The sequence below is a fragment of the Achroia grisella genome, unplaced genomic scaffold, assembly GCF_030625045.1.
Source record: "Achroia grisella isolate CSIRO2021 unplaced genomic scaffold, CSIRO_AGI_Agris_v1 utg1080, whole genome shotgun sequence".
Taxonomy (NCBI): domain Eukaryota; kingdom Metazoa; phylum Arthropoda; class Insecta; order Lepidoptera; family Pyralidae; genus Achroia; species Achroia grisella.
In genome coordinates, this window is record NW_026712570.1 from 37,295 (window position 1) to 53,447 (window position 16,153).

General features: G+C 44.7%; 1 protein-coding gene across 1 annotated transcript; it reads right to left on the bottom strand.

Annotated features, from left to right (window-relative positions):
• Positions 1-768: 768 nt before the first annotated feature.
• LOC131842375 (uncharacterized) lies at positions 769-15,313 on the bottom strand. The gene is made up of 12 exons (XM_059190921.1): positions 15,092-15,313; positions 14,631-14,778; positions 14,273-14,404; positions 7,237-7,393; positions 7,035-7,137; positions 3,981-4,101; positions 3,759-3,878; positions 3,172-3,357; positions 2,521-3,065; positions 2,048-2,140; positions 1,439-1,640; positions 769-1,358 (listed from the first exon to the last, which is right to left on the bottom strand). The coding sequence occupies exons 1-12, from the start codon at positions 15,311-15,313 to the stop codon at positions 769-771; spliced, it is 2,619 nt and encodes an 872-aa protein (XP_059046904.1).
• Between the last annotated feature and the right edge of the window lie 840 nt (positions 15,314-16,153).

Genomic DNA, 16,153 nt, shown 5'->3' on the forward strand with positions numbered 1-16,153 from the left:
TCACATTCAGCGTTACTAGTATGTTTTAGCTTTTAGCTTTTAAATTGTATAGTATATAAGATAGATAGCATCTAAGAATACTGTAATGCTGAATAAATGTCTTTATTATTATTATTATTATTATTATTATTATTTATATGTGATATTTTCACAATTACTTACAATTAATTGGTGTATGTTCAGTATTCAGTTGAGTACAGTTAACAACCCGCCTCGCTACATTAATATTACTATTTATTAGTTAATATAATATGAACTGTGATGAGTAGTAATTATGTTTGTATTGTCTACTTAAATATATAACGTCTACAGTAGTATAGGGTCGTCGTCTTGAGCACCAGTCACCACTATCACTACTGTGTAAAGAAAGTGAATACTATTACAGATGTCTATGATGGCTTTTTAAAAGGAGGAAAGTTTTTACACAGAGCGTGAGCGAGGGGATAGTGAGTCTTCCGGGCTCATCGGGCCGCTACAGCCGGTAGAGGTGCAGGTCGACCGGCCGGGGGCGGCGCTACAGCCGGTAGAGGTGCAGGTCGACCGGCCGGGCGGCGGCGCTACAGCCGGTAGAGGTGCAGGTCGACCGGCCGGGGGCGGCGCTACAGCCGGTAGAGGTGCAGGTCGACCGGCCGGGGGCGGCGCTACAGCCGGTAGAGGTGCAGGTCGACCGGCCGGGGGCGGCGCTACAGCCGGTAGAGGTGCAGGTCGACCGGCCGGGCGGCGGCGCTACAGCCGGTAGAGGTGCAGGTCGACCGGCCGGGGGCGGCGCTACAGCCGGTAGAGGTGTAGGTCGACCGGCCAGCCGGTGACGCTGACCCGGGGCGGCGGGCCGGCCGGCAGCCCCGGCTCGCGCTCCGCCCGCGGCGCCGCCAGCGCGTGCGCCGCCACCGACACCTGCAACGAGCGGCGGTCACACGGGGAGTCGAACCCGAAGCGGACTCCAGCATTGGCACTCACCTGCGTGCCCGTGAAGTCCGGTGCCCCGTCGATCAGTAGCTCCAGTTCGAGCGGCTCGCCGCGCGCCGAGTGCAGCGCGAAGAAGTAGGTGTCGCGCGCGCCCCAGGGCGCCGCCCGCAGCGGCCGCGAGCCGTCGCCGCGCCGCAGCCGCGCGCCGGCCGGCGGCGCCACCACCGCCACCGCGTGCGCCGCGCCCCGCGCCGCCACCCGCAGCCGCGCCCCGGCCGCGCGCACGAGCAGCGCGGCGCGGGGCGCGCGGGGCGCGGCGGGCAGCGCGTGGCCGCGCGGCACCAGCGCCAGCACCGGCAGGTAGTAGGGCGCGCCGCAGTACGCCCACTCCGCGCACTCCTCCGCCGTGGGCCGCTCCTCCCACGCCGCGCCCGCCGCGTCCGCCATCGACACTGTGCACCGAAAACTGCGGTCAGGACGCTCGCTCGCCGCCACCTCGTCGATCGCCGGCCGCGACAGGCGGGGTACTGACCGCGCGCGTGCAGCGTGCGGCGCGTGTTGGCGTCCAGCTCGGGCGCCCAGTAGTAGCGCTGCACGACCGGCTCGCGGCCGGGCACGTGCAGCGTGCGGAGCGTGTCCAGCACCAGCAGGCGCTGCGGGCGTCGCTCCGTGTAGGGGTCCATGGTGGTGGCCAGCGCCGCCGCCGCCACGCCCGCCGCCATCATGCACCACGCCTGCACACGCGCACACTCAACACACACCCACACCGATACACACATAATACACGTAAATTTTTTACACGCTTTCGATACTATTGATATAGAACTTCTAATATATATACTTGCGTTCTATCGTTGTAATAAAAACACCTTGCAATAGTTCACTAGTTATCTCATGTATCTGTTGAAACTCAAAAACATAATATGCACAATCTCAATTTAAATTAAATTAATTCAAAGAGTAGTTCCACAGGGCTTTATATTAGGACCGACATTAATTATTTTTTACAGTGAATAAGCATAAATAAAGCAAGAAGCTTGCATCCAATTCTGTTTTTCAATTCCTCGACATGTTATCGTTTTTATATTACAATAATAACTACCATGACTTATTTATGACATTTATTTTAACTTGTACTTACTATTTTCCGCGAGTGTTTGACCACGAGCACGAACGGTAGCAGCCAGTTAGCCACCGTGAGCGCCAGCACCGCCGTCACCAAACCTATTAACACCTGACGCACACGCAGTGTCAACACATTGTATTGTAAAATTATGTAGGTGTATAAATTTATTACTTATATCACTCGTAGTAGATACAAAACACTTAATTAAGCACTGCTAAATAGTATTGCAGTATCGTAAGTTTTGAAAGCTTAGCGTAGATCAGATGTAAGCGATACGGATATGTATATATCACATACACACATTTTGTGTTCATAAGGTTACAGCGTCCCGTTCGTCCGTTCGTCTTTTTAGTCTCGGATAGCGTATAGGCTATACGTCGAGAAATTTCAGGGGAGCATCGACTAAACTAAACGTTATCGTGACAAAATTTTCGGTTCGTTTCGGTCGAGAATCTACGATGGTAGTATAGAGCGGGCGGTATACTGACGTCGGCGGGCAGCGGCGGCGAGCCGGCGCGGCCCGCGATGGGCACCAGCGTGGCCAGCGACCCCGCCGCCAGGTAGCAGGACTGCAGCGCCGGCAGCGCCGCCGCCGCGCACCAGCACAGCGCGCGCGCGCGGGGCCCGGCGCCGGCGCCGCTCGCGGCCAGGTCGGCCGCCGCCGCCGGCAGCGCCCACAGCAGCGGCAGGAAGGCGGAGCGCGCGCCCGCCGCCGCGCCCGCCGCCAGCAGCAGCCCCGCGCCCGCCGCGGCCGCGTCGTGCCGCGCGCGCGCCGCCCACCAGCCGCGCACCAGCCGCCCGGCGCCCGCCCGCCCGCCGCGCGCCAGCTCCGCCGCCCACGCGGCGCCCAGCGCGGGCAGCGCGCACAGCGGCGCCAGCAGCGCGGGCCGCGCGTAGTACGCCAGCGGCGCGCCGGCCAGCAGCGGCGCCGCGCCCAGCGCCGCGCCCGCCGCCGCGCCCGCCGCCGCGCCCCCCGCGCCCCGCGCGCCCGCCCGCCCCACCGCGCGCCACCACTCCGCCCGCGACACGAACACTGACACAAATTTATATTCGAAACCAAATTATTCATAGAAATTTTACAAGGTAGCCGAATTGAAACTATTAGACCGAGTCGTATCAGTATAAACGGACGGACTCACGGTCGCGTGCGGCGAGCGTGGCGTTGACGTGTATCTTGAGCACGAGGAGGGCGATCGTGAGCGCGGCCACGGAGAGCGCGAGCGGCGCGCGCGCCGACACCACGAACACGCCCAGCACGTCGAAGTACACCGGCTGCCGGTCACGAGCCCCGCCCGCGCGGGACAGCTCGGGGCTCGACAGCAGACCTGCAGTTGACGAACTGTTGTACTGTCTGAACTACGTCGTCGTACACTAACAGTATGTCGTGAACTACATACAATCATCAGTCGCACTTAGGTGTCTCATATTTCAACATAAGACTGTGGTGACCGTCGCGAGCACGTTGTGCCCCAGCCACCCCCTCACTCACCCCTGACTCCCGCGAGCACGTTGTCCCCGGCCGCCCCCCCACTCACCCCTCACGAGTGCGAGCACGTTGTCCCCGACCGCCCCCCCACTCACCCCTCACGAGCGCGAGCACGTTGTCCCCGGCCGCCCCCTCACTCACCCCTCACGAGCGCGAGCACGTTGTCCCCGGCGCGCTGACGAGCGCAGCACGGCCGCGCCCCCCCCACTCACCTCACGAGCGCGACACGTTGTCCCCGGCCGCTCACGAGCGCGAGCACGTTGTCCCCGGCGCGCTGCAGCACGGCCGCGGACACGGCGCTGGCGTCGTCCAGCGCGGTGTGGTACACGTACCCGTTGCTGCTCCACGCCAGGTCCACACCTGCACATGCACATCCGTTATATACCACACCACAAAAACGCGCGACTAATCATTTTCAAAATGTGTCGAGTCGAGTGTCGTCCACCCGGCGCGGACACTCACCGGAGAGGTTGCCGAAGTCCCGGAAGATGCGGAAGTCCGTGTCTGCGGGTATGAGACCGCTCTCGAACATCTCCTGCGCCACCGACGACGCGAACGGGTGCGGCACCGTCGCCGCGTACACCTGCACACACACACACACACACATACACATATCGTGGCGGGGCGGGGGCGGCGCCCTCCGCTCACACGCACATATCGTGACGTCACTACCGCTCGCACTCCGCCCCGCGCCCCTTCCCCGCCACCCACTCAACGCACGACTGACGCCAATACTGTCCCTACATTCTCCCACGACTTTCGTCTTGCTGTTACAGCCTCATCGAATTATTCAAAAAACTGCTAACAGCGTCCACTATGTCACCTAAGAATCAATACAGACTGGATATATTACAGCTACAATCCCACCTCCGATCGATCCCCCGTCCAATTCTGGTTCGAGCCCGTAACGGTGCCCTCAGACAGAGTCGTATCTGTCAGGCGGGAGTTAGCCTTCAGTCGCTCCATAAGTCCTTGCTTTGTTTGGAATGCCATCTGCACTCGCCCCCTAACGTCCGGTGAAGCTGTAAAGGCCAACTGCGGCCAACAGTATTAGAGTAGTCCGAAAAAAAAGCTACAATCTCAGTATGTATACTGTATGAGTCTGCTGTGACCCATACAACCTGAATGCTATGATGTATAAATGATAAGTCCGGGCTGCTTTCCAACTTGATATATTGAGTATTAAATCACGTCGTCTTAAACCAGGCTGGGGCCCTTGGGCACAAGAATTCGGGGCCATTTTGGAAAGTAAAAAAAAGCTCATTAGGTATAAGAACATAGGAATATGCGAAGTTATCAGTATAATGACGTAGTATGTGCCTTGTAAATACCTTCTGATGACATTACTGATTTGTGAAAAAAGTGTAGTGTGCCCGACAAAAATCTTTTGAGAATAAATGTGTGAGAAAAATTGTCAGTCTTCGGGGGTCCCCTCAGAATGGGGGCCCTGGGCACGGGCCCCGTGTGCCCTTATGATAAAGACGGTATTGAATACACGATGATTGAGTATGGACTAATGATTGCTTGTGAGTATTTGGTGTACTGAAGGGAAAACGGTATGTGTGGGCGTTATATGGACGCGGAGCTGTGTAAAATGCTGATGGCTGTACGGTGACGCACCGTACATATAGGTTATATCAAATCGGACAATCATTTATTACTAGTTATAATTTTATAAATCACAATCTCGCTTCGCTCAAATCAATTTTCATGAAAGTTTCTTGTTGTGATGAGTCTACTTTCCGAATGAGTGACAGAATAAAAAAATGTGACTATTCAAAAGTGCTTGTATTAAGTTAATTTGAATAAAGATTATTTATAACATTTATGTTGTGAACTACTATTTAAAATTGTTCATATACAAACTATTAGTGCAATTTTGGAGTTCGTTGGTTTTTTTTTTCCATTCGTACATTTATATACGATTTGTTGTATTTTTGAATTCACTACAACTGCAATTTTGCTGATAATCTATAAATATGATTTTTTTAAAATGAATCTTTATTAATATTTAATTTTTTTCTTTAATGTTGAGATAGATTGTTTAGGTATTTTGTTATGTTTTGTGTTAAACAGTTAGTATGGACATTACAGAAAGAAACAGAAATTTTAAATCATATTTTCTGCGATAACGTAATTTTTGGGAGTGTCCGCATTGATTGATTGTTTCTTATGATAACACACAACACCAATACGATATATATATATATATGTAGGACACTGAATAACATTCCGTCATTATTGATTCTAATGCTGCCAACGTTTCGGTAATGGAGATGTAAATTGAAATTATTATTTAGTATCCGATCCGGTCACTATCCATCAAGAAAGTATGGATATTTAATGAAAAAAGAATTCACCCGATTCTGTGCTGTGTCAAAAAGTATATGTCCAGCACCTGTTGATGGAATGTGATAGGAATCGAGCAGAGAGGGAACTATTTATTAAAACTTTGACTAGATCGTCGGTCCACCTTGCTGGAGGCCTTCCCACGCTGTGTCTTCCGGTCCGCGGTCGCCACTCGTGGAGTTTACCGCCCCAACGGCCATCTGTCCTACGAGCTGTGTGCCCTGCCCATTGCCACTTCAGTGTCGCAATTCTTCGGGCTATGTCGCTCTCTCTGGTTCTTCTGCGGATCTCTTCATTTCTGATTCGATCTCGCAGATAAACTCCGAGCATAGCCCTCTCCATTGCCCTCCGAGTGACTCTGAGCTTGTTTTTGAGACCCATAGTTAGCGACCACGTCTCTGTGCCGCAAGTCAAACTTCATACGCCTCACCACAATTATAATTGAAATTAAAATAAATGAGGAGCTCATTTTTTATTATATTAATAGATGCCCTATGTCTATCATCACTTAGCATTAATTACTGAAATTTCTTAATAAATGCTGAGGTTTTGATGCTGAAAACAGTTTTTTGTACACATTGTTTTTGTTCAATAGTAAAAGTATGTGGTTAAAGATTTAAGCATACATAGGGACGGACAGACAGCGACAGCGACTTTGTTTTATACTATGTGATGATTTGGCCTCCGGAAACTCCTCACATAAGAGGTATGAATGTTGCTGTTCATGCATACAGGCGGTCGTCAAGTTAGGCCATTAGCTTGTTTGCAAATTCAGATTAAAAATACATAGCACGTATAATGTACACAATGAAGACAAGTATATATGCGACCATCAGTCTTACATACAAAATTCTCGTGTCACAATGTTAGTTACCATACTTTTCCGAAACGACTTGACCGATTTTTATGAAATTTTATATGCATATTCACTAGGTGACTACTCATAAGTGATAAAGGTTCGTCCTCTAATATGTTATTTTTATTTCATGGATATCACTTTTTTGTCATTTTTTTTATAACATATCATGGATATAAGGGTGAAACTTTCACCCTTCTATAAACAATCCATATTTTATATAGCGATTTTAATTTATATGGTAAAACAACGTTTGCGGAGCTCAATTCGTATAAATATATAATAATAATAAGTGAGTGTGTGTGTGTCACCTCCACAATCCAGGGGTCGTGGGGGCCGGCCTGGAACAGCACCTCGCGTCCGCCCGCGCCGCACGCCTCGATGTTCACGAACGCGCGCACCGACCGCGCCCACCTGCGACACACACGTGCACGTGAGGTGGGGCCGACAGCGGCCACGTGGCGGCCACGTGGCGGGCACGTGGCGGGCACGTGGCGGGCGCGCTACACGTACGGGTGGTGCGCGACGAAGGCGTGCGAGCCCTGCATGATGTTCTCCTCGGCGCCGTTGAACAGCACCAGCACCGGGTGGTGCAGGGGCTGCGGCGTGGCGGCCAGCGCCCGCAGCGTCTCCAGCGCCACCGCACACCCCGCGCCGTCGTCGCTCGCGCCTGCGCCCGACACACACACGTACACGTACACACGTACACACGTACACACGTACACACCCCGCACACTAACTTTTTAAAACTACACTCGCGAGCATAACAATTTGGAATCAATATTAAAAATGAATTTGGTGATACCAAAACGTTTAAAGTTAACAGTTTAACCTTTCAAATTATTAGAAACTAGTTATTAAGTACTCAAAACCGCGCAGAATAAATTCCAAGTAAAGCTCGCGAGTGTAGTAGCTTGAAACTTATTTTTTACGCAGTTAATTAAATATAAATTTTAATTTCAACACATTCAAAATTTTAACCTTAATAAAATAAAATAAAATAGTGGCTGCTACAAATGAATGTGAGTTAGTTTCATAATAGTAATAATTATCTCCTGTTGCTATTATCCATGTTGGCGAAATAAAAATATATTTACTAATGGTTTCTACATGTTGGTTACAGTTCCTGTACATAAATAAAGGTGGTCCCAACAATAACAAAACGCAATATTGTCTATTAGTTGTGTAATATCCATAGACACCTAATTTTAACAAGCTATGTGACAATACGTGTTATTATGACAAAGTACTAGAGGTATAAAAACTGCACTAACCAAAGTAAATTTGAAAAATCGACTTTAAATCTAAAACATTAAAATAAAATATACTTTTTATTTGACTTATTACAGTTTAGCTCTAAGCGTGTGAGAAGTGTTTACATAATCATATCGGTCGTGAACTCGTGACCCTGCGGTGTATATTTTCTAATATTTACGACTACAAGAGAGATTTCGGTTTCGAGCTGGTGAGCTTATACGCTCTTGTCAAGATTTACGTAACAATTATTCCCTCCGATCGATCCCCCGTCCAATCCAAACGGGGACCGGTGTTACGACGGCCTGAGCCGAGGTTCGAACTCCTAGCGGAGCTCTCAGACTAAAGTCGTATCCGTCAGGCGGGAGTTGGCCTTCATCCGCTCCATAAGTCCTTCCTTTGGTTCGGAGTGCCATCTGCACTGGCTCCCTATCGTCCGGTGAAGCTGTAAAGGCCAGCTGCGGCCAACAGCATTAGAGTAGTCCGAAAAAAAGTCACAATTCCTTCTCATAATGGTCACCGGTACACTAAATGAGTAGTCATGCTCACTAAAATGTCCAGACATGTGGCGGCGTGGTGGGCCGGGTCATTGGGCTCCCTAAAATATGGTCGAGCGCAGTGATGGCTGGTTCATACGTCATACTAGTAAACGAGTGCTGCTTGTAAGGGCTGGTCTGCTCTTATCACTACGACTGATTTAATCTTATTGTGTTTTTATATTTGAGCCTAAATAAAGTGCTGGTTGGTTCAAAAAGTTCACATTTTACAAGTCGAAACGTGTGAATACAATCTACCAACCAGCACTTTATTTAGGCTCAAATATAAAAACACAATAAGATTAAATCAGTCGTAGTGATAAGAGCAGACCAGCCCTTACACGCAGCACTTGTTTACGACAAGGATTATTTAAAAGAGCAACACACAAGTGTCTTGCTTATACTTCTTGTGATGAGACGGCTTTCCGAATGAGCGGTAGATTTTAAAAAAAATTGTTGACCATTCAAAAGTGCTTAAATTAAGTTTATTTGAATAAATAATTTTCTATTCTATTCTATTCTAAATCTTTAAGTGTTCAAGCTGCCCGACTATGGAATACACTCCCTACAGATATTAAATTATCGCTTTCGACTAGCACCCTTAAAAGGCGCCTTTTCAAGCTCTGGGGTCATTCCGAGACTGCGCTCTTTTAATACTCCAATTATCTATACATATAAATAAAATTGGAGTGTCTGTTTTTAATATTGAAATAACCGTTTTTTACTATGTACATGCATATGAATATATAGATACGGTACATACACCAAATTACATTTTTTACAATTTTTGACTGTCTGTCTGTTTGTTTCGGCTAGAGATTAGCCAAAATGGCTGGACCGATTTTGACGGGACTTCTATTTGCAGGTAGCTGATGTAATAAGGAGTAACTTAGGCTACTTTTATTTTAGACGGATTTTTTTATTTTAGAATAATTCCACGCGGACGTAGTTTCGGATGCAGCTAGTAAATACATATATGTATATACTAGCTTTTGCCCGCGACTTCACTCGCGTTAATTTATCCTCTTAGGGGTGGAATTAATCAAATTTCTTTCTTGCCTACATCATAACATCTACCTGCATGTCAAATTTCAGCCGGATCAGTCCAGTAGTTTGGGCTGTGCTTTGATAGATCACTACGGCAGTCACCTTTGAGTTATATATATTTAGATATATATATGTACATACTATTTATATCTAGATACTACAGTATACTTCTTATTATAGTAGGTACCTTATTAGCTGTAACGTTAGTCAGTTTTTAAGGCATTCGCTCCATGGTCAATAAAGCCTATAATCCTTGAGGAGTTAAAGAAATCCGATGTACACCATACATAATACATACAAGAGTTATCTGGTGCCGTGCACATGTACTCGTCTAGTTATCGTACCTTGTCGTATTAACTTGTTCAGCGAGATTAGATTGAGTGGGCAGTGACATAAGCCCGACCGTGCCCATTATTATGATGTTTCGTTTCAATTATACGCACTCACTACTCGTTATTATCCGCTAGTTAGTTTAACTGGTAGAGGTTTCTTTTACACATAGATCCCAACTTTGAGCACTTTTGGTCTCTTGCTACTTTGAATATTTATTAATCCCTATACTTACCCTCGGACACGGGAGGTGAATTGAGGTTTTTTTTATTGTTTATCATATGTCAGCGGGTTCTTATGAAAGAAAGTTGCCCGGAACATTAGAAAAATTAATATGACCTTTAAATTTACTTTAGTGTTTGCCTACTGACTATTGTGTACAATACGCAGAGTTAATAAAGAACAACGTCAGTCGGGTCAGCTAGTATATAATATTACTAGCTACTCGCCCTGGCTTCATCCAGGTGTACATGTATTATACATATAAATCTTCCTCTTGAATCACTCCATCTATTAAAAAAAACGCTTCAAAATCCGGTGTGTAGTTGTAAAGATTTAAGCATACATAGGGACGGACAGACAGCGCCCGCCTTTATTTTATACTATGTAATGATTGCACATAATACAAAGATAAACTAATTTTACAAAAGATTTATAACACAGGGAATTCCGTATCAAAAGCCACTGCACATACTAACCGGAAACGGAAATAATTTTATACTAAAAGATTATAGTATACAATTATGGGATTTAGGAGTCAGTTGAAAATTATGTGAATATCTAAAACCGGCCTGTATTTACCATAGTTAGTGCTCCATTTATGGAGTTTAAAAGTTTTTCTATTGGGCAGTCTGCTCGATGATCGTTATACTATGTCATACTTTGCCTATGTTTTTTAAAATGTCAGAAAACAATCGAGTATTCGGATATTGATGCAATTCAAGAACCCGCAGCTGAATGTTGATGAGGACAAAGATTTATGATTATAATTGATGATTTAATAATTAATCATCTCTAATTATTAAACTATCATCATACATTTTTAGTTTTCATTTAATTTTGTAAGTTATCATGAATAATATTTAGATTTTATTTAACTTTGTTATTGTCCAATTTTATTAGTTTGTGATCTTGTTAAGCTATTGCAACACACAAGTTTCTTGCTCATTCTTCTTGTGATGAATCTGCGTTCCGAATGAGTGGTAGAATCAAAATATGGCTATTCAAAAGTGCTTGTAATGAGTTTATTTGAATAAAGATTATTTCTATTTCTATTGTCAGTTTTGCTGTTTACTTTGTTACAATATTAGTAGTTTAGAACTTAATGTGCTATCGTCGTCGTCGATTCTCTTATTGTATTCATTTACTAATAAAGTCATAGCAGAGAGGGTGGACTAGTGTTGCCAGATCTGATTTGTTTTAAAGCAGTACTTGTGGTAAAAAAAATTGGGATTTAGGGTTGCAGATCGGGACAGTAAACAAAAAACAAAGGGTTTTTAAGTCTGCATTTAATTTATTGCGTTTTAAACTACTAGTGCAAGTATAGTATTATATTAATTACCTAAATTAAATATGTATTTAGGAAGATACAAGGATCGATGCCTATCGAGTGTCAAAAAAAAATAGAGTTGTCATATTGGGATGCAGATTGGAAACCGATCTGGAGATAGGGATCAGTCTAAGATTGGTAGCGATCTTGGATTGTGGATACGTTATTAATTTCGGGCGTTAATCTTACATAACAAGTAAACAGTCTTGTCTAATCAGATATATAGCGCCCGGATCAGGTACAAATCGGGACGCGTCCCCAGACCCCTGAAAATTGGGACGTCCCGCGCATTTCGGGTCACCTGACAACACTAAGGTATTATTCCCGCGGTGTCCACATACATTTGTAATCAATCAGTGATTGTGAACCACTTAATGAGCCATACAAATCTAGTCCGTCCTAATTGGCCGCTCTACAAATTATATCAATTGAATGTAATGTGTTCAATTGCCACTTAGTACGGCGCGTGGTATTCACGCGTTTCCATGGCGGCCGGCATAAGGCAGCGTGCAGTGGCGACGCGACAGCGATATGGACTGAGCGGGATTTGAACTTACTATCTAGTGTAAATACTAAATACTTGCACACCACTATACCTATTGAGATAATGTTATTGACTTAAATAAGCAAGTTATCTTGAGTCGATATATTTATATTACAAGAGAAGGTTAAAATCGTAATTTTATAAATTACTAACTGTTCCTGCGACTTCGTCCGCGTGGAAGTTCCACGCGGACGAAGTCGCGGGAAAACTTTATTTTTCTAAAATAAAAGTAGCCTAAGTTACTCCTTATTACAACAGCTACCTGCCAAAAAAAAGTCCCGTCAAAATCGGTCCAGCCATATCAGAGATTAGCCGGAACAAACAAGCAGACAAAAATTGTGAAAAAATGTGATTTTGGTGTATGTACCGTATTTATATTCATATGCATGTAGTAGTAAATGGTTATTTCAATATTACAAACAGACACACCAATTTTATTTATATGTATAGATTATATATTTATATGTATTTAGTAATGTAAATCAAAATAATTTATTTATATATTATTTTTATTCTTACTGTCCAGTTCAGTATATTACAAGAAAGTCATCATCATCTGCATTTATTGTAATATGTTTTTCTCTTCCATTCATCCCTGTTCGCAGTCATGAAAGTGAGTGAACTGACTTTAATTTTTTATAACCCGGTTTCCTCACGTTTTAAGTTATGTATTTGTAATCGGCGAATAAAGAATTTATTTATCTATCTGGAGCAGTTATACCGTAGGTATAAGTGTCTACTACAAGTTTAGTTGAGTTTTACAAATACTTGATGCCATTCACATCATTGCATAGTATAAAACAAAGTCGCTGGCGCTGTCTGTCCGTCTCAATGTATGCTTAAATCCTTAAAACTACGCAACGGATTTTGAAGCGGTTTATTTTACTAGATAAAGTGATTCAAGAAGCAGTTTATATGTATAATACGTGTACACCCGAGCGAAGCCGGGGCCGGTAGCTAGTTACCAATAAAAAGGAAGATTTAACTTTCCACGTTAATTGAGTAGTTTTAGTTTTCCCTAGGTTTATATTCCATATGATGTTCATTTTTTCATAATATAACTGGTTTCCACGGACGTCCTTTGTTTTACCGTATGCTTTATATTTGTTAAGGTCCAATTTCGACGGACTGACAAAGATTTACTAATATCCAGTAGTAATAACGCTTAAGCCTGCGGACGAGCGGCTGTTTGGATATTATTCTGAGAATCGCGCTTGTCCCCTCTTCCGCTTATTCGTGTAAACGAAGCCTAACGAGCCACAGCGCCGGCGTTAGTGCAAATAGACTACTAATTAAATTATTAATGCATACGTACGTGTGTACATACTGATTTTATTATGAAGGATATCATAACAGGTTAGGTCAGAGGCCCGCAGGCGGAGGTACCATATTACCATAACCATTACACTGGTTCATTGACGGTAGATTGTATGGAAATATACATATATTTTTTACTCTTTTTGTACCCAGGTGGTAATAAAGCATGGTATATATTTTTTTCGAACTATTCTAATGCCATTGGTCATGAAACAGTAAGAGACGAGTGCAGATGGCATTCCAAACCCACGGAATGACTTAGAACAGGTTCTTACCAGATTTGTCTGGGCAGGCAGAGAAACAAGAGCGGTAAAGGTGAATGTTGATGTACTTCGGCAAAGCACCTTTTAAACCTAACTTTTAACAAGTTCCGCAAACTGCTCGGCGTTTCCCTCTGTGCTACAAGATGGACCCGGCACACGTACGGTGAATCCATAGAATGCTAAGAAGCTTTCTCTTACATTCTGTTAGAGTATGAGCGCTTATTGTACCTACTTCACGGACGCATGTAAATACGGACAGCGTCAAACATGTGTTATCGACACTGAGAGTTGACATTCGATAATGACTTCCAAAACTTTCAGAAATCATTATTGATTAGGAACTAAGTTTATTCTAATCTTACTGCGCTATCATCGTAACACAATTATTAAAACATGTCTTTGCTATAAATGCCTTTTTTATGAAAAATGTTCAATTAAGTTTATTTAAAAAAATATTAAATAATATTAAAATGTAATGTGAATAATTAGTATTTACTTCCTATACGAGTTAGCGTACAATAAGTAAATATTAATTCTTAATATCATCATGACCGAATGGGAGTATCGCAAGGTGCGATTCTAGGACCACCTCTGTTTATTAAATTCTAAATGACTTAGATCTATCTTGTTCTATCATGCTATTTATACATATATGTAATGCTATTGCTGACAGTGGGTCTGCAGTAGTACTGATAGTGAGTGCACTAACCGGGACTGTCGGTGACGGTGTCGTAGTGGCAGTTAATCAGCAGCGCGGTGCGCTTGCCGCCGCCCGCCGCTTCGCCCACACCCTGCACGCGCACCACCACATTCTGAATGTCATGGTACACGTTGTTCATCCCTGTACACACACAGCATACACATCACCATACGCCGTCTTCCACTTACTGAATCTAGACCTACTTTTTTATTCAAATCACAAAATCTTAATACTAATAATTTAAATGACATCATCCAATGTATCACATTCGACGCAATTATTAGTATTACATCAGTAGTATATCATCATAACTGTACTGATACTACTGATGTAACACTAATAATTAAATACAATACAAATTGCAGACCGTCGAAGAAGGTGAGGTCGAAGGCTCCGCTGGCCCTCTGCACGTCGAGCTCGACGCGGTTGTGGCGCGAGGCGGATTTGGCAATCTCCTGTATCGCCTCCACCAGCATGCGCACCGCCGCCACCTCGTTCTCGTAGCTGCCGGCCACCTACCATCACGCACACCCAAACAACTTACTATACACACGAGCTATGTCTCGGTTCCAAGACTGACGCGAAATGGCCGGGTACGAAGACAACAATTCAAGGTTAATTGATTTTTTTCTACATGTTCGTGCTATCAGCAGAGCTTATATGTTTAACGATGATTTGATAGAATTTTGATTACATGTTTGCAAGGATGTTACTCCTTAACCTACCGTCGAAACCACAGCTGACTTTCTTAACTATCTTCGACCTAAAATAAATGATTGAAGAAAAAAGCCTCTGGCTCGAAAGTTAGTGAAAGTTGAGACAACACACCCTGGGGCCGATGGAAGTCAAGTTGACGAGATGTTCGTGCGCGATCTCGCCTATGAACCGGTCGGGCGGCGCGGAGTCCCTGGTGAGGGGCTCGGGCAGCGCGCGGTCCACCAGCGTGACCAGGTGGTAGGCGGCGACGGTGGCCGCCATCGCCGCCGCCAGCCACCACGTCGACAGCGGCGGCTGCGCCAACACGTTCTCCTTCACAACCTTACCCGACATCTGACGACAAATATTCAATATTGCACTTTCTTTTTTCGGAATACTCTGCTGTTTGCCGCAGCTGGTCTTTACTGCACTCCAAACTCGCAGAAAGACATATGCAGCGTCTGACGGCCAACTCCTGCCTGACGAGTAGGTACTACTTTGGTCTAAGTGCACTGCCAGGAGTTCGAATCTCGGACCATCGTAATTTTGATCCCCATCCCCTTTTAAGAAGGAATAAACCCATTTCTTGATATCATATTGTATTAGTACAGAAATACTATTGCTAGATGGTGATTCCATAATGTGGTTGTGACCATCAAACAAAGAGATGGGGTTACATATACTGTCATGTTGAATGCTGCATTTTATACATAAATTTAATTAATAATAATAATATAGCCTTTGTTCCAAAGTTGAGGTACATTTTATGGTTTATAAAACGTCCCGCAACTTGGTGTGTCTTTTGACATAAGCCTCCTCTTGCTCTCTCCATTGAACTCTGTCTTCCGCAACCCTACTCCATAATTTTTCTTAATTATAATTAATGTATTATTCCATACTGTGGAATACTTCATTCTGTACTTAAAAAGTAGTTACTAGATGTTCAGTAAATAAATTTACTACACCCAGGTCAGGCCTTACAGTGTGTATGGTTATGGGTTGTTTGTTAACACAATGGACAAAGAAATTAACTGTTACACACAAGATGTTTTAGACTCATTACCATTTAAAGTATTCTCCCAACATCATTAGTGTCTGTTCATCAATAACAAAGAATCACAATTACATTAAATAAGTGAATATATTATATGTTAGGTGTGTAATCAACTAACCTGAAAGGTACAGTATGATAGG